At 39.1% G+C, this 20,120-nt stretch overlaps 1 protein-coding gene across 2 annotated transcripts in view; it reads right to left on the reverse strand.

The window, feature by feature from the left end:
- Positions 1-20,120, reverse strand: part of THRAP3 (thyroid hormone receptor associated protein 3) — a 37,974-nt gene that overhangs the window by 16,247 nt on the left and 1,607 nt on the right. For both annotated transcript variants that reach the window (XM_080921178.1, XM_080921179.1), the window contains exons 2-3: positions 12,691-12,772; positions 4,867-5,020 (exon numbers count right to left, since the gene is read on the reverse strand). In XM_080921178.1, coding sequence (XP_080777304.1) covers positions 4,867-5,003 — 137 coding nt within the window. In that variant the 5' untranslated portion in view covers positions 5,004-5,020; positions 12,691-12,772. The remainder of the gene's footprint in view (positions 1-4,866; positions 5,021-12,690; positions 12,773-20,120) is intronic.

Below are 20,120 nucleotides of genomic sequence, written 5' to 3' on the forward strand. Positions count from 1 at the left end.
AATGCCTTGAACAACCAGGAGCCATCAAAAAGGCCAAAGCCAGGACTAGCGTACTGGCTGGTTTATGTCAACTTGACACAAGTTACAATCATCAGAGAGGAAAGAGTCTCAATTGAGAAAATATTTCCTAAGATTGGCTGTAAGCAAATTTGCACTACGTAACACATTTTCTTAATTAGTGATTGATGGAGGAGGACCTAGCCTATTGTTGGCAGGGCCATCACCAGGCTGGCGTTCCTGGGTTCTATAAAAATATAGGCTGAGCAAGCCACCTAAGTAGCACTACTCCATGGCCTCTGTATCAGCTAGCTCCTGCCTTCAGATCCTTAGCCTGTGTGAGTTTCTGTCCTGATTTCTCTCAGTGATGAACAGCAATGGAAGTATAAGCTAAATAAACCTTTTGGCTTCTCAACTCATTTTTGGTCATGTTGCATCATAGCAGTAGTAACCCTAACCAAGATAGTGAAGAAGTCAAAGATCAGGGTAGTCAGCGATAAGTCTTGACAACCCAAGTTCCATTTTTGGTTTGATCTGATCTCAAGGACCCACATGCCAGAGAGAACCAACTCCCACAAGTTGTCTTCTTATTTCCAGATATGTGCTGTAACACACACATACAACAATAAAGTAATTTTTAAAAGTGGCTTGTACAAATTCACTGAGTTCTCTCCTCTCTACCACCCCCCCTTGGTATGGCGCTATCTAAGGATAGCCCTGGCTAGCATGGAACTTACTATGCAGACTAGGCTGGCCTTACACTTCCAAAGAACTGTCTCCTCTGCCCACTAAGTGCTAGGATTAAGGACACTTGATGAAGTTCTTAAATACCAGTTATTCTGCCAATCATAATATTAATATTACTAAGGGATACTAAAAAAATTATCTCAAGATATAAAATAAAATCCCTTCAGGAACAATAACATAATCAAAGTATATGGTATTCATGTATGGAAATCAATAATGAAATTTACTATTTTGTATTAATTAAAATAAAGTCTAGCCAGGCATGGTAATGCACACCTATTAACCTCAGCACTTTCAAGGTAAGGCAGTAGCATCAGGAAAAGGCAAGAATATCTCAAAGCTACGCAGCAATGAGTATTGTCTCAATAAACAACAAAAACAACTAGGGAATGAAGAACTGGGTCAAAGGCTAAAAGGATTTGCTACTCCTCCAGAGGACCAGAATTTGGTTCCCCATACCCGCAGCATTTCATAATGTGTAAGCTGTCACAGCTGTAACTCCAGCTCCAGAAGATTTGATGTCTTCTAGCTTCTGCAGGCACAGGCACAAACACAAAACAAAAACCTTCAGTCGAGCATGTTAGTATACACATGCAATCTTAAGTTATCTGGGAGGCCTGGACAGGAGAATTGAAGCTAGAGGATGGTCTAGGTGATTTAGCAAGACCCAGTTTGAAAACAAAAATTAGAAGATATATAGTTTACTGGTACAACACTTCAGTAAAAACATAGTCTTTCTAGATAGTATATTTGCCTGAGAGGCTTTTTTTGCGGGGGTGGGGGAACTGCGTATAACCAATCAGAACCTTACATACACTCAGCAAGCACTCTCTCATGGAGCAACATTGAGCCATGTTTGATTCTGTTTTTGAGATAGGGTCTGACTATGCAGTCTTGACTGGCTTTAAATTCAAAGATCTCCCAAATGTTGGGACTAAAAGAGGACATGTGCCAGAATGCCTGGCTATATGTGCTTTTAAAATGATAGTTCCCGAGGCTTGCCAGATAGCTCACCAGATAACCATGTCTGTCACTAAGCACTTCAACTCAGAGTTCAATCCCTGGGACACACATAAAAGAAGAGAATCAACTCCTGCAATCTATTGTCTGACCTCATGTTAACTATGGCACTGTATGTACACATACACACACATTAATTAATTAATAAGGAGTTAGAGATGACAGCAGTTAAGAGCATTTGCTCTTGCAGCAGACCTCACATGCTAGCTCACAACTATATATTAGCTCCAGTTCCAAGGAATCTGCTACTCTCTACTAGTCTCCAAGGTCACTGTATACATGTGGTTCACAAACGCACACAATCAGACAAACATTCATAGAGATAAAATAAAAACAAACCTTTGAAAAAGTAATACGTTTCCTCCCCCTTACCTTTATTCAAGGTCTTGTTTTGCAAAATCTCTTATGACAATGCAGAATCAAAAATATTAAGTGATAAATTCCAAAATTAACTAGTTCTTTAGTACCCCATTTATTTATTGTGTTGGATGTATTATGTCAGGTGTATTACACATAGGAGGTTAGAGAACAACTCTTCTACCTTGAGGATCCCAGGGATCAGGCTTGGTTCCAACTTCCTTTATCCACTAAGCCACCTTGCCGGCCTAGTTCTTTAGTATTTACCATTTTAACAATTTTTATTATGGTAAATTTTTATTAATAGTATACTCATTCATTGCTGTTAATTTCTTTTTGTAGTTAATTTGTATATTAAACTTTATCATAGAAGTGTATACAGAAAAACATAAAACTATGTGTAGGGATCAGGCCTAGCTGTGATACCAGATACACACAGATTCTTGGAGACAGTAATTCCCTTTGGGAAGTGTTCTCATCTTAAGGATTTGATAAATAAGCAAACTGTGTCTTTAAGAAGAAGTTTAATCTAAAGATGAAACAGAATTGGTTTTCTAGTATTGTCCACTGTTCTTAGATCTATTTATCTAGACCATAAAGAATAACTAGCAAAGATGTATCTAACTGCTGATTAACAGTTACTATCTAAGCAAAATTTAAAAGTCAAGAATAAAAACTTACCTTTTATAGTTTTCATTCAGAAACAGTTAACAATTAAAAAGGGAGAGGCAGAGGCAGGCTATGAGAAGAAATATGACCCCACTGAAGGAGATCCATCACCAGCACTAAAGAAGGTGATAAGTCATGTTCCCATACTTAGGCCTACTACTGCTCTGTTACCAATTACTAAAGTAAGGGAGGATCCTGTGGTCCCCTGCATCTAAAGCTGCAGTCACTAAGATGCAGAAACACAAGGTTCTGCAGACTGCAAAAGTAGTTAAGGTCACTGAAAAGGATACAGTCTGAAATAAAGGGGGGGAGTGGGAGGGGAAGCAACTTTCTCCAATTCTATAGAACTCAGCACTTAGATAATTTAAAGGCATGGTTTCTTAAACTTTCAGGATACTTTCCTTATAGGAGAGGGAAAACAAAAAGAGAAAACAAAAGCAAAACCTTGAACCAGATAAGCCAGAAATAAAAAGCTGAGCATACAGTGGCAAACAATCTGCTTCTTAAAAACAGAAGTCAGTCAACAGTCAAAACAAAAAATGTTTTCTAGGGGGAAAAAATTCTTCTAGAATTTACAATCTCCTAGGTAACAAGATAGCACTTAAATTGGCTCTCGACCTACCCAACAAATTGCCTGTTTACGACAATGCTCCTTCATTCTCAAGTCAATCTCCACGCCAAATGTGTAGATCAGGAGACAATCTGCCCAGAATTCCCGCTGGTTCAGAGTTGGTTGGCATGTTTCGATTTGGTCTTTATCAGTTCAATTTTGTTGTTTAGCTTTGGCTGTTCAGTCATGCTTGGCTTTGAACCACTTATTTAGCTTCCATTTACTGAATTAAATTTTAAAATGGTATCTTTCAGAATAAAATGAGCTGAAAATGAAATTTAAGTCACCTAAATCAAGATTGGGTGCTCGCAAGGCAGGACTCTGTTCCATCATCCCATGGCCTTGACATTAATCTCTTGAGGGATCAACATAAAAATCAGTATTCACACATCCCCTTTTGTCTAATCTCTAGACTAAAATTAATTTTGAGGCTGACTTTTCACAGATTTCACTAAGATTTAACTTACGTTTTTGTTAGGAAAAGTTTTTTTTTTTTTTAAACCAATTACACATTTAATGTCATCAAAAATAATGACTTTGTGAGGTTTAGGTTCATAAAGAAACGGTCAAGAAAAAGATTGTGGATCCTACTTATTAGAATTTCTAAGAGGATAAAATGATACAGTAATACCTTGCTAGTTCAATGGGGGTTGGGGGGGGAACTTTACAAAGATCCCCTTGGATATTTACAACAGTGGTTCCCAAAATTCACAAGAAAAAAAATTATAAGCATTAAAATTAATCCTTAGAGAAAAATTTAAACCTTTTTAACCACCCCAGAATTCAAGATACCAAAACTTAAGGATCTCAAAGTCAGTACCACCCTGGACTATATGATCTGTCATGAAAAGAACAAAACTACCACTCTTTCAATGAATGAGAAACCTGCCTTAACAAACTATCCAAAGAAGATGCTGGGCATCTACTGGAAACATAACAAATGAAGATGTTTATTGAAAGTTTGAAAACTAAAAAAAAAAACAAAAAAAAAAAACCCAATCATTTTCACATTTAGCAAAAGAAAACTGTTAGTGTTTATAACTGACTTTCATTTTAAGATTTGTTTGTTAAATTAAACCAACTTGTTAGCGACCAGCAGATTGAATACATACCTATGATACCTGGTAAATCTCTAAAAGTTAACTGAGTTTAGTGTATTATGGATTCTCCCCCAATGGAATGCTGTCAATACTGTAAATCCTTAGTTGTCCTTTCCTTACTGATAATTAAGTTTGGCATAAGCTTTCAAAATCACATTATCAAAAGATAATCATATAATTTCAACCAGAGTTTAAACACAAATAAAATGCTCTCTTCTAAAATGAGTAGAAGTACAGTGCTGTCAAACAGAAATGACGTAAACAATCTTGCAATGAATGCCCACCCTACCTGCCATGAGACAGGAGTCCTTCAATACCCAAACCAAACCAATCAGCACCTCAACATACAAAACCATACCCCCTTACCTCAGCCTGCGCTTCCTTGAACGAGAGACAGATCGGCTTCGGGACCGAGACTTTGAAAACGAACGAGACCGAGATCTAGATGCAGATCTTGATCGAGAAGAGCGAGACCCAGACTTGGATTTGTTTGTTTTTGACATCTTGGAAGAGTTTATACCTAATGTAAGAGGATATAGTCAAACAAAAACAAAGAGTTCTACAAATCTCAACTTCTCTAAGCACTGAGGGCCACAGGGGGAGACACAACACAATTATTAAAAGCCAACTCATAGCCAGGAATTCATGGCTATGTTCATGAACACCAATAATCCCAGGACCTGGAAGGAGAGGGAGGAGGACAGGAAGGTCTATGTAGTTACAGGCCAATCAGAGCTCCATCCATAATGAGACTCCAACTCAAAAACCAAAACAACCTTACTTTATCCTTTTCATGTGTAGATGTTGGGGCCAGAGAGGTAAGTAGTTAAGAATACTGCTGCTCTATCAGAGGACCTTAGTTCAGTTCCTACCACAATGTGGCTTGCAGCCATATATGAACCACTCTTTGAACAGACAATAAAGAATATCAAATCCCCTAAGTTACAGTAGACTGTTTTAAGTTGCTCAATAAAGATGCTGAGAATCTATATAAGGTTCCCTACCAGAGTAGTACAGTTTCACTGACTGGACCACTCTCTAGCCCAAGACTAGATTTCTAGCAATCAGAACTCAAGGCCTCACACTTTCATGACAAATACCATCTCCCCAACCTTACTGATTTCCTAGTTTCCATATTCTGTCTGTCTGTCTCTGTCTCTTGGTTCTCTAAGAGAGAATTTGTATAGCCTTGGCTATCCTAAACTTGGCTCTGTAGACCAGGGTGACTTCAAATTCTGCCTCCGAAAAGTTGGAATTAAGGGTATGCACCAGCAAGAGTCATACCTAAAATAAGTAGTTTCAAGGCTAAGTATGGTAGTATATACATTTAATCATTATACTCAGGAAACAGCAGATCTCTGTGAATCTGAGGCCAGCCTGGTCTATGTAGCAAGCTCTAGACCAGCCATGGCTACAAAATGAGAGCCTATTTCTGTCACCAGCTAAGGGGAAAAAAAAATATCAATATCTTACATTGTTAGGCCTTCATAGCATATATTTCTCACAATCAGCACTGTCTTGGCCTTTTATGATTTAATGAATGTGCTGGAGTGTTTTGCATACATGTCTGTGTGTCAAGTACCTTTGAAATCTCAGGATTTAGAGTTATGGATGGTGGGTGGTAAGGGACCACCAAGCAGCTTCAGGAAACCAACCTTGAATCCTTTGTAAGAACTGTAAGTGCTCTTAATCATTGAACCATCTCTAGTCCCTCCCTGAGATATTTATTATCAACAGAATTAAAGCATAGGTGGGTCTTGTGATAGCACTCTTTCACTTAAAGGCCGTGGTATATCACAAAAAAGGAGGGAGGGAAGATGGGAACTTTCAATAGCTACACTAATGGCAGCACACAGAAATTCCTGTGAAACAGCAAGGTAACTGAGACATGGCCGAGGTTTCATCTAGGTCAATTGGTAAAGTGGCTGCCTAACTCATAGAAAGGTCCTGGGTTCAATCTGCACCAAATAAAACTGAGTATGGGAGTATGCTTGACATCCCAGCACTGAGAAGATGGGCAAGAGGATCAGAAATCAAGTAAAGCTCACCAAACCCTGGAGGAGATATAAAACAGAGAGATTCTGTACTGGCTGGTTTTGTGTCAACTTGACACAAGCTGGAGTTATCAAAGAGGAGCCTCAGTTGAAGAAATGCCTCCATGAGATCCAGCTGTAAGGCATTTTATCAACTAGTGATGGGGGGGAGGGGGCAGCCCATTGTGGGTAGTGCCATCCCTGGGCTGGTAGACTTGGGTTCTATAAGAAAACAAGCTGAGCAAGCCAGGGGAAGCAAGTCAGTAAGTGACATCCCTCCATGGCCTCTGCATCAGCTCCTGCTTCCTGACCTGCTTGGGTTTCAGTCCTGACTTCCTTTGGTGATGAACAGCGATATGGAAGTGTAAGCTGAATAAACCCTTTCCTCCCCAACTTGCTTCTTGGTCATGTTTGTTCAGGAGTAGAAACCCTAGGAGAGACCCTATCTCAAAAAAAAAAAAAGAAAAAAAAAGGGGGTGTGTGTGTGTGGTGGAAATAAAAAAGGGGAAAAAATCCACCAGCCATAGCATTAAAACAACACACCCTGTTTATGTTATTTGCCTCAGGGTAGTCGAGGCAGGAAAGAGCTCAGGTGAAATTTTAAACGTGTTTACTATTTTCTTTGTTTCTCCTGAGACTGTGAGACTGTACTCTTACTCTCCAGAGTAAAAGGAAGAGGGGAAAGGGGGAAACAGCAGCAGAAACAGCTGAGGCACCTCTAGGGAACAATTCAAAAAAAAAAAAAAAAAAACCACACTTCTACAAGAATCAAGTTACAGACCTCTTTCTGACACTTCGATTAAGTGGATGCTATTTTGTACTATAAATCATGTAAAAAACATTCAATTCTAGGATCTTACAGTTTATATTATTCACACCTCACATTCCTTTATACAAAAGGAAAATGTAAGACATAGGGACATAGGGGGAAGACTGACCATCCATAAAGCAAGAAAAGAGCAAATAATTCACTTGCAGCTCTCAGAATGAACCAACAACCTGTCAATACCAGGACTTTGAACTTCTGGCCTACAGAACTATCAGACTCCAACAACACTATTTAAATCATATTTTGTTACAGAAGCCACAGCAAATTCAGTAACTCTGCACTACCTACACAATTTCTGGGATTTTGTTTTTTTTAAAATGGTTTATTCTTTTTATATTTTTTATGTGCATGTATGTCTGTATGAAGGTGTCGGATCCTCTGGAACTAGAATTACAAACATTTGTAAACTCCCATGTGGGCTGTGGGAACTGAACCCTGGTACTCTGTAAGAGTAGCCATGGTCTTGATTAAACAGAAGCTTTGGGAGGAAAGGGGAAAAGGTCTTGCCTCTGTGGACCCTAACATCACTGTGCAGAAAGATCAATGATTATAAAGCCATTGTGGTGGTATATACCTGTAAATTCTAATACTGGAAAGTGAATGTAGGAAGGTAGGAGTTTAAAGCCAGGGTATGAGACAGAAAGAAAAGGATAGGAAAAAAAAATAATCAAAACCAAAACACTGTAGCTGATCTTTGCTACTTTGTGGGTCCTCCTTTTCCCCACCCTTTATCCCCTTGGTTTCACCTCTAATAACTAAATAGGAAAGAAAGAATAGGAGAGAGATCCTTGAATCTAATTTTTGTTTCTTCTTTGAACACAACTAACAAACTGCAACCACACTACCACCACCATGAACCACCTGCATTTATATATATACCCTCTGAAAACTCCCCAGAATTTCAAATGTCACACAATCGCAGAAACTATCTACAACTGGCAAAACCATGCTTCTAGAGCATGAGGCAGATCATAGCTGCTGCAAAGCAGTCCCATATCCTCACACCTGGGATTAAAACAAAACCATTTTCTTAAAATACTTCTGTGCTTTTTAAAGAAATAAAAATTCCAAAATAGTCACTATACAAAATAAAATAATAGGAGCTGGGGGTATTGCTTAGTCAAAAAAGCATTTGTCTTTCAAGTATGGGGACCTGACTTTTAGCCCCAGAAACCCATGTTTAAAACAAAGCAAGATGTGAATAACTGTTTCTTAAAAAAAAAAAAAAAAAAGGAACTTATTTGTTATATATAAGTACACTGTAGCTGTCTTCAGATACACCAGAAGAGGGCATCAGATCCCATTACAGATGGTTGTGAGCCACCATGTGGTTGCTGGGATTTGAACTCAGGACCTCTGGAAGAGCAACCAGTGCTCTTAACCACTGAGCCATCTCTCCAGCCCAGAGAATGACTGTTTCTTGCTCCATCCAAAATAGTAAATAACATACAAGTTAGTCTGTTCAATTTAAATAATAAAATAGGTACCCAAATAATACATATTTAAGGTTGTTTTAGTGTATTTATTTTGCCTTTGTATATATTTATGCATCCAATGCATGCTTGGTGCCCTTGGATGCCAAAAGGCATAAGATTCCCTAAGACTGGAGTTATATATGATTATGAGTTGCTATGTGGGAACTAGACCCAGGTCATCTTATGCAAGAGCAGTAAGCTGGGTTTTTTTAATTAATTTTTCTGTATGTGTGGGTGTTTTGCCTACATATATGTGCATGTCTAGTGCCTATGGAGGCCAAGGCCAGAAGAGGACATTGAGTTCCCTCTGGAACTGAGTTACAGATGGCAGTGAGCCACCAACTGGGTGCTAGAAATTAAACCCAGGTCCCCTGCAAGAACAACAGAAGCTCTGAACCAGAGTCATCTCTCCAACCCCAGAGCAGTAACTTAACTTAGAAGCTATCTCTCCAGTCCCTGGCACTCAGTACATCTTAAATTGGGTTTTGTACTAGGGTGGCTAGAAGGCATATTTTAAAACTTCCTTTAATTTCAGAGATTTTATTCTTATTGTGATTTACTTGTTTAAGTAATAAGTGGTCAGATATCTTCTTATACAAAGTAAACTGCTGTATTACACTGAAGAAATATACTAAAAGAAAGACCTGTATTACTAAGACAGCAGTGGCAGCAGTGGCACACACTGGGAATCCCAGCACTTGGGAGGCAGATGGATCTCTGTGAGTTCAAGGTTATCCTGGTGCACAAAGACATTTCCAAGATAGCAAGGGCTAAAAACAGAAACCCTGCCTGTCTCCAAAAAAAAAAAAAAAAAAAAAAAAAAAAAAAAAAAAAAAAAGTCTGATGCTGTTGTGGGTGGGCAGAAATCAACAGTAAGCTGAGGGGCCACTCATTTAAAACTTCCCTTACAATAATATTCCCAGTGTAAGCAACTTGTGATATCTTCTCTAGAGAATTTACTCAATATAAAGGGTCTACTATGGTATGATCATCTATGCAATTAATTTTTCACCAGTAGGGAAAGAATAAACCACAGAGCTGGTAGTTCAGGCAATCTTTGACTCACCCCAGAGGCTCCTTTCTATGTCCCTCAGAGAGAGTGATGGCAATTCAGTATGCATTTAAATGAGTATGCATTACCATGGGAATATTTCCTCACTTCTTAAACTGAGCTTTTCTGACTTAATGGCCTATGATATCCTTCCAATTTTCATTATTAAACCAAATTGGCGGCCAATTGTTATGTTAAGACTTTTTTTTTTAAATCACGGTGTATGTGTAACATGGGTGCCAACAGAGGCCATCTCAGATCCCCTACAAGTGGAGTTACAAGTACTTGTGATATGCCCAATATGGTGTTGGGAACCAAATCTGGGTTGGTCTTCAGTCCTCTGGAAAGCAGTAAGTGCTCTTAACCACTGAGCCACTTCTCCAGCTTTTCTTAAATAAAATTATTACTAGATTCAGATACAGTGGTACAAACCCAGAAACCCAGCTATTGAAGAGCTGAAGTGAAATATTCCAAAGGCTGGTTAGGTCATGGTCTCTACAGTATATAATCATGCTCTGAACACTAATGCACATAGCCATTCATCTCTGGATTTTTATACAAAGCCTATTCACAACTGTATTGGAAAAAATATGGTAGCTTAAATGAGAATGGGCACCATAGGCAAAATGTGAACATTTGGTCCCAGCTGGTGGAACTATTCAGGGAAGATCAGAAATGTATGGTCTTGTTAGAGTGGACTTTAAGGTTTTTTTGTTTTGTTTCTTAAGATTTATTTATCAGAAGAGGGCATCATATCTTATTACAGATGGTTGTGAAGCCACCATGTGGTTGCTGGGATTTGAACTCAGGACCTCTGGAAGATCAGTCAGTGCTCTTAACCGCTGAGCCATCTTTTCAGCCCAACTTTAAGGTTTTAAAAAGCCTGAGTCATGCACAGTGTTTTGTCTCTCTGCTTACTGTTTGTGGATCTGGATATGAGTTCTCAGCTACTGTTCCAGTGCCCTGCCTGGCTGCCTGCTACAATGTTCCCCACCATGATAGTCATGGAATGTACTCTAATCCTCTGGAACCTATGAGCCCCAAATGAAACTCTTTCAAGTTGCATTTGCCATGGCAATAGAAAAGACAGTTTTACATCTTATTTTTCCAGACATGGTTTTTCTGTGTAGCCCTAGGGGGCTGTGGCTAAACTAAAACTCTGTATTTTGTCCATATCCAATCTCAGTACCTCTGCACCCATCACCAATCCCTTCCTTCCCAAGCAGGTCTTGTCTCTGTTGTAAGCCTGGAGATGGAGGATTTGTACATGCTAAGATACAGTCTTGATTCCAGCAGTTTAAATTTTTTAAAGATTTACTTTATGGAGTTTTCTTTTTCTTTATTTTTTTTTTTTGTCTGCATACATGTATATGCACCACATGCATCTCAAAATTGGAGTTACAAATAACTGTGAGACCCCCATATGGGTACTGGAAACCAAATCTTAGTCAGTGCTCTTAACTACTGAGCCATCTCTCCAGCCCCAATAGTATAATCTCTTGGAGTTGTACTTGCTACCCAACATTTTTGTGCTCTCTTTGCTTAAGAAACTAACACAGAAAGGTGTTCTAAAATCAAAATAAACAAAGGAAAAATAAAAGAGAAACAAACAAAAAATACCCAGAAAAACTAGGGAAGGCATGCCTATAAAAGGCCAGCTTGTACTACAAAAGATCCCATCTCAAAACAAAAGCAAATCAAAAACAAAAACAAATCTGGGTTTGTAGATTTAGCTTCCTAGTTCTGGTTGACAAAACAAAGTTTCTCCTTCTATCCCTTTTATTTTTTTAAGATTTATTTATTTTATGTATGTTGAGTACACTGTAGCTGTCTTCAAACACACCAGAAGAGGGCATCAGATCCCATTATAGATGGATGTGAGCCACCATGTAGTTGCTGGGAGTTGAACTCAGGACCTTTGGAAGAGTCAGTGCTCTAACCACTGAGCCATCTCTCCAGTCCCCACTTATACCTTTTTTTGGGGGGTGGGTGAACGGTTATAGTCTGTAACCCAACCTGACCCCATAATTTAGTCATTCTGCCTCAGCCTTCTGGATGCTAGAATTACAGACACATAAGCCACATCCTGACTTCAATTTTTCTTTTCCTTACTTAGGAGAGGAGATTGGGTCTCCAGTCCAAGCTGTTCTAAAACTCACTATGTAACTCTCCTACTTTCATCACCCAAGAACTCAGATTAGCATTATAAACCTAATCAAAGACTTCTTAAATAACAGGGCTTATTATGTTATTATATGTCATTATGTTGTGGTGGCTTTGCCTTTAATTCCAGCCTCAGAAAGCAAAGACAGACATCTCTGAGTTTGAGGACAGACTGGTCTACAAGAAGTTTTAAGCAAACCAGGGCTACATAGGGTAACACTGTCTCAAAACAAACAATAACTATATATCCTGGGGGCTAGAGAGATGACTTAGTAGTTAAGAGCACTTGTGCAAATCATGAGGACCAGAGTTCAGATCCAAGAAAGAATCTCTGGGGCCTAGTGGGAAAATATGAGCTCCAGGTTCAGAGACTCTGCTTCACAGAAATAGATCAGAGTAAAAAAGAAAGATCCCAATGCCTTCTCCTGGCTCTGTATGAACACATTACAACATAGAACTGAGATTTAGAGATCCCGTGGATTTAGAACACCTCTGGATAATAAATTCAATGTAACTGGTGTGTGGGAGTGGGGTGTGTTTTGAGACAGGGACTCACTATAAAGCCCTGGCTGAACTGGACCATAAATGTTTCTTAAAATGAGCGTGGGAATTAAGATTCTCTTACCACCAAGCATTTACCTTAGTAGAATTCAACTTGAACTGCCTCCAAAAAACACCAGCAGCACCACTGGCTTCTCCAATTTACAGTCAGGGTATAACTCTGCAATGAGAGAAAGTGATAAAATAGCTACTATACCTTAAAGATTCTGTTATTGCTTAAAACCCACAGCAAATATTCTACTTTAGAGGCTGGAGAGCTGGCTCATTTATTAAGTAAAAGTGCTTGCTATAGTTACTTGTGGTAACATATGCCTTTATTCCTAGCACCTGGGAGGAAAAGACAACTAGAGCTCTAAGCCCGGTCTACATAGTGAATACCAGGACAGCCAAGGCTATAAATTGAAACTGTCTCAAAAATAAAAGTAAAATATCCCTATCCCAACTGTTTGCTATTCAATTGTGAGAACCTAAGTCACTAGCATGAACTTAAAATCTGGGTGTGTGAATGTGTGTAGTAGTGTGCATGCGTGTGGTTTTTCCCAGTGTTAAAGGAAAAGGGGAAGAAGTATTACAGATGACCAGCACTAACAGATGAGTATCTATCAACCATCAATTCTGCCAGTAATAATAACTCTAAGCTGAAGTTAAAATGGAATTCTATTCTTAAACTGGGTGGAGTGGTACCTGCCTAGAATCAACATTTAGGAGGCTAAGACAAGAAAACTGACGGTTTAGAGTGAGCAAAATAATTATGTCTCAAAAAAATTGGGGAGGGGAGTATACCTTTACAAGATGTAAGGGCACTTGATGTCAAGACTAGCCTCAACTCCCCAAGATCCATAAGACTCCTGAAAGTTGTTCTCTGATCTCAACATCCACCCCCTTTCATACATAGAAGAACATGCAATAAAAATTTTTGTTTCAAAAAAGAGAGGGGGACTAGAGAGCTAGCAGTTGAATCTCTGTGAATTCCAGGACAATTATAGCTACACAAAGTACCTTGTCTCAGAAAAAATAAACAACAAAAAGGTGGGAGAAAGATGACTGGTAATGCAGCTCAGTAGCCAAGGATGCAAAAGCAGCAGCAGATTCAATCCCCAATAATTTAATCCAGGTAGATATGCCTACATGCATGCCAGTGATTCCATCACTATGAACTAAGAGCACTTGCTGCTCTTCTAGAAAACCCAAATTTGGTTGCCTGGTTATGACCCACACACACATTATATGGTCTGAAACAAGAAAAGTGGTTCAAGATCATCTGCAGCTACATAGTTTGAGGCTAACCTATACTGTAACACTATTAAAAACAAAACAGAAAGGAAAGAAACACAGATTAAGTTGTCTATGCCTTAGAAAACCAGACAACTAAATTGAAACCGTGGCTACCTCGAGCGCGCGTGCGTGTGTGTGTGTGTGTGTGTGTGTGTGTGTGCGCGCGCGCGCGTCAACCTCTATTATCACACATATACAATTCTTACCCAGAAAAATCAAAAGACCATGTGTGATGGCTATTCCTGGTTATCAATTTGACTACATATATAATTAACTAAAATACAACAGCTGAGCACACCTGAGGGACTTTTTTCTTTTCTTTTTTCAAGTATACAGAGTATGTTGTATACCCAGTCAGGGACAGTAGCAAGCCACCAACCATGTATGTAGGTGCTGGGAATTGAACTTGGGTCCTATGGAATAGCAGTCAGTGCTCTTAACTGATGAGCCATTTCTCCAGCCAGCCCAGAAGAATTTTTCAACAATTAGGTCATTTAAGTGGGAAGACCCTCTTCTGATCTGATCTTTGAAGTGGTTAGATACACTTTTAATCCATATCTTTTTTCTAACCTCCCTGCACCCCACACCAAGGAGACAGAGTCTCACTTTGTAGCTCTGACTATTCTGGAATCCAATCTGTAAACTAGACTGTCCTTGAACTCGGAGACCCACCTGTCTCTGCCTCATTAGTGCTGGGGATAAGGGCTTACACCTCCACTGCTCAGCCCTGGTTGTAATTTTAGTGTAATAACTAAATCTAAATGTAGCACAGGGCCAAATGCATTTGAGAAGTTTTAGTGTGGCCTACTAGCACTACTTAGTACTCTACCAAACAAAGTAGTAAAAGTCCTTACTTCCATTTATTATTGAAGACCCAGAATGACTAATAAATAAAATGAGTTAAGTCTGTGGCTGTTTCAATTTTTTTAAGCTATAGTAAAGTTTCACTGAAATATTGAACTTTACAATATATATGCATTATTTCTATTTGTCAAATGTATACACATTATTCTCAAAATAGACAAGGAATAAAAAAATTTTCTTCCAGAAGTTCCAAGTAATTTGTATTCAAAAGCCTATTAAAAGCTGATAAAGTTTGGTCAGTTTAATCCCAGCACAAAGGCAGAGGCAGGAGGATCTAAGTTTCAAAACAGTCAAAGCTACACGGAAAAACCCCATCTTTAAAACAAAAAAGCTGAAAAGATGGTAAAGTGCTTGCCCTGTAAGAAGAGGATGCCCAAACTCTTAAGAGGCAGCTAAAAGCAGTTGTGAGCCACCAAACATGGGTGCTGAGACTCTAACCTGAGTCCTCTGCAATAACAGTGCCTGCTCTTAAGCTCTGAGTCATCTCTCTGGTCGCTTCTTTTAGATACAGCTTTTGGGTCTGAAGAGATGGCTCAGTGGTTAAGAGCACTGGATGATCTTCTAGAGGTCCTGAGTTCAAATCCCAGCAACTACATGGTGGCTCACAACCATCTGTAATCACAACACCTTCAGGTGTGTCTGAAGACAGCTACAGTGTAGTTATATATAATAAATAAACCTTAAAAGAATTTAGATACAGCTTTCACTGTGTAGCCTCGACTAGCCTGGGACTCACTATATAGCCTAAGATGGGACTGAACGCTAGAAATCCACTACAGAGTGATAGGACCAAAGGTATAAACCACTCTGATCAGCAGATTCTCATTCATTCTCAAAGTTTTGTTTCTTAAACACCCACATGCAAGCATCAGAGAACAATTTGCAGGAGTCAGTTCTCTCCTTCACCATCTGGGACTTGGGGGTCAGACTCTAATCATCAGATTCACTGGTAAGCACCTTTCTTTCTTTCCTAATATTGGTTAAGACTCCAAGATACTAGTTTTACTATCATTGATGCTAAGAATAAAAGCCAAAGCCTCCTGAAGTAATGCTGGCTTTCTCACAATGAAATTTCCTGAATAACTTTAGAAACACCCTCATCTCAGTGAACCATTCTATCAATTCTCCGTAACTCAACCTTTCTACTAAAATAGAGGGAAGTCAGTTCTTAATCATTTATCCCAAAGAAAAAGAACTACTAAAAGCAAAGCAATGGCTTTCACAGATTTGTATTAATTTTAAAAATAAAAATTCTCAGTGTCACTTATGAAGTTACAATCACTCTGAGTTTGTCCACTTTTCTTTCATAGAAGCTAACCACCCTTCTCCATCTGGTCATTCACAAATGACACTGTTTTTCCTCTTTCCATTTACTGCCCCCTTCCTTTGAGCAGTTGTCAAGTCTTAAAGCACAATCATCTCTCGAATGTTAATAAAGAGCAGAGTGAGCTTGGTAGCAGGGACTCATTCCTTTAACCCAGAGCTCAGAAAGGTGGTAGTCTCTAAATTTGAGGCCAGCCTGGTCTGGTCTACAGAGTCAGGACAACCAGGGCTACACAGAGAAACTCTCAAAACAAAACAACAAAATAATTCAATTAATTCCAGGGGTTGTTTTTTTAAGCAGTATCAGAATTTGAACCTAGAGCCTCAGAATGCTAAGTAGGCTCCCCACATCCTAAAGCCCCTCAGAGTTTTCATTTGAGGCAGTCTTGCTGTGCTTTGCTACTAGGACTTACTTCAGACTTGTTAATGTTGACCTTGAAAGTAAGTGATCATGAGCCTCAGCTTCAGAAGCCATTGGAACTAAAGGCACAACCAGGGCAAACCATGGTAAATCTCAGACAACCAGTCCAAACTCTTGGACTTGGCCTTTCCCTTTGTTTGGCCTTCTGAGACAGACTAAGCTTGCAGTTACATTTCAGATACTACAAAGCAAAGCAAAGGAAAGCAAAAAAAAAAAAAAAAAAAAGAGGGGGGAGGGGGAGAGAGAGAGGGAGGGAGAGGGAGGGAGGGAGAGAAAGAGAGAGAGAGACTGAATATAAATAAGCTAAAAAGGCAAGGGCAGATCTTTTTAAAGGCACTGCCTTCTAAAACTCCTTGTGCTTCAGTTCCAAAACAAAGTACTTCCTGTTTTAGGGGACCCTCCCTTTAAAAGAAAGAAAGAAACAAACAAACAAACAGACAAAGAAAACTTTCTAAAAAATGTTATCAGGCCAGCCTTGGATCCCAGCACTTAGGAGGAAGCAAGTGTAACTCTCTGAGCAGGTCAGCCTGTTCTACAAAGTGAGCTCTAAAAGAGCCAAGTTTGTAGAGACCCTGTCTCAAAGGGCTGTCTGTAATCAAGATAGTGAGGGAAAAAAATTTTTAATAAAAGTTTCAGAAAACAAAATTTAAGATTAAATAAAGCCCAAATAAATAAATAAAAGCCACCAAGGAAATAAGGCACCAGCATTTTTTTCTTTCCCCGAAGTGAAGAGGTGGCTGCAGAAAGTAAAATGCTAAATCTCTAGTAGGCCAGACTCTCTGAACTGATCATACTGGTACTGTCAGGTCTGAAAGCCAGCCCCTCCACACCCAGTTACAGAACACTCAGAGACCTGCATCACAAGTGCAGAATGGGACAGCAGATTAAAATGCCTGCAATAAACAGACCAGGAGGACACTGCCCCATGTCTGGATCCCTATCAGGCTGTGGTAAGGGTGAGGAGGTCTGTGGCAACCACGAAAAGACACATCTCAATCACAAGAGATCACTGCTATAAAACAAACAGATCTACAGCTTGCTAGAATTAATTTTTCAAGAGCAGCCCAAATCTGTATTTACATATATCTATTTTCAAATACTAACAATTCATTCAATTTAACTCCATGTAAACCAAACAAAATCAATCTACAGACTGGATTTAGTCCAAGAGACTTAATTTTTCAACCTCTACCATAAAAACATGGAAATTCCATTAGCACCTAAGGCAGATATATCTCCTATGCTTTCAATAAAGCATACTTTTTAATGCAGACCTGAAAACCACCTGTTCTCACACCAGACTTTCCACTTCTGCCACTAAAATATCTACAAACAAGATCTAAAGGAGCCAGTTGAGCCGTCTTCAGATATTTGCCAAGTTAAGGGCAGCCTGGGCAACCAGTCTTTAAAAAAAAAAAAAAAAGACAGGTGGAGGTGGCCCATACCTTTAATCCCAGCACTCAAGAAGCAAAGAAGGCGTTAGGGGGATCTTTGAGTTTGAGGCCAGACAGGTCTACACAGAAACTGTCTCCAAAAAAAAAAAAAAAAAAAGAGGGAAAAAACCCCAATGTAAACAAAACAGCAAATTAACTTATGTGAAACTAAATTTTAGCTTCCTCACATCTTCAAGACAAAAGGAAACTAAGAATATCTAATTTCTAAAGCACATCATTTAATTATTTCTTTGAAAAAAAAAAAGTTTCTTTAAAGACTAATTAAGACAATCTTTTAGGCCTTTACCTTTTTATAGGTTATAATCCTACATTACAAGATCTAAAGCAAGTGCTCTTTGGTGTTTAATTAGCATTTATTAGTTATAGAAAGGGGCTTCATCACAACCTTTTGGGGGGCAGGGGACTCAAAACAGGGTCTCTGTATCCCTGTCTGTCCTGGAACTCTATCTGAACCTCCTTAGCCTCTCTCTCACAAAGCTAAACTTTTTGATATTTATAAATATAATAGACATTTCTAAAAATGTGCACATTGCATAAAAATTATACAGAGATCCTGGCCATCTTGAACTCTCTGGATCATACAGTAATACTGTCTTGACACTGGAGAACATAAAGCTAATCCCCAACGTCTATGCTATAATTCTATCATACACCTCTATCCATTCTACACTAGGCTAGTGCTATCTCCAGCCTAGACTAGTAGATTAGCCTCTTCATTACCCCCGATAGACACCAAGCTCTGCAAAAATGATTTAATATATGAACTGCTTCCCATAACCTACGTCACAAATCTTTCCTGTCTTCATCTGTACTGGTGAAAAATCCCTTCACCAACCTACCGTATCTCTTAATTCAAATTAAAACATTCATGCCTGTTGACCATACTTGGCTTTCTTTAAAAAAAAAGAAAGAGCAAACAATCAAGAAGAAAATTTACCTATTCCTGTTTGAGCACCTACTATTCCTTCCTCCTGAGTATTCTCTCTTTAATACCCACAAAACTGGTTCCTTACTTTTCTCCAAAAGAACTCTAGCCAGGTAGGGTAACATTCCTCTAGTCCAAGTACTCAGGAGGAAGAAGCTGAGGCCAACCTGATGTACATATCAGCTGCCAGGCAGGCCTTCAGCTGGTAATCACACTGCCTTGGCTTCCTGCATTGACTTCTCAAAGCCTAACCACGTGCTGGGAATATGCAGGCACTACTGAATCATTCACCCACTCATAGCTATTTAGTTCGTTGACCCTAGATATTTATGAAGCAATCTACCAAAATCTAGTACTTGGTCGAAAGCATTAATTACATTTCTTTAATTCAGGATCTCATAATTCTCCTAAGAGGCAAGGTAGCATTCTAAAAATCTACCCAATGTAAACTATATAAAAGCCAGGCATGGTGGCTGGTGTCCTTAAGACATCACCAAGACAGCCTAAACTCAGAGATCCTGTCTCAAAGGGGGGAAAAAAACTAAAATGAACTTAAGTTTGAGCTCTTCAGGCAGCCTAATACCTCTTTTGTGCAAATCTTGGACACACTGCAAAAGTTTCTTCCAAAAATTAACTAATACAAAGCAGATCACTTTTCATAATATAGTTTTGGTTTGTTGAAGAGAAGATCTCTACACAGGCCCAGCTGCCCTAGAATTAAGCAAACCAGGCTGATCTTGAACTGAGAGATCACCTGTCTCTGCTTCTCAAGTCTTAAATGTATGCTCTACCTAGCCCAGCTGTCACAGTTTTCTCTTTCTTTTGCACTAAGGAAACCCAATACTTAAGATTGCCAGAACTGTACTTAGTCTGCAGACTAAAATATCAATCTTACTAAGTGTGACTGTTCACCTGAGCAGTCACCAACATGCAGGAGGAGAGGCCTTACCTAGAGACTAAATCAATCTCTAAAACTAGAGATCCTACATGGGTAGTAAAAAAAATTAAAAAAAAAAAAAAAAAAACAATTAAAAAGTCTGTCTCTTTCTCTCCTGAGACAGGTTCTCACTATGCAATTCTGGCTGGCCTGGAACTCAGAAACCTGCCTACCAGCAGTGCCTTGGTGTGATTAAAGAACCACCACACCCAGTCATCCAGCCATATAGTAACCTCCAACAAGTTCTTTTTACAAAATGTAATCAAACCAGAATGATGGGCTCACCTTTGAGAGGCAGCAGGAGGCTGG

This window comes from Micromys minutus, assembly GCF_963924665.1.
Source record: "Micromys minutus genome assembly, chromosome: 9".
Taxonomy (NCBI): domain Eukaryota; kingdom Metazoa; phylum Chordata; class Mammalia; order Rodentia; family Muridae; genus Micromys; species Micromys minutus.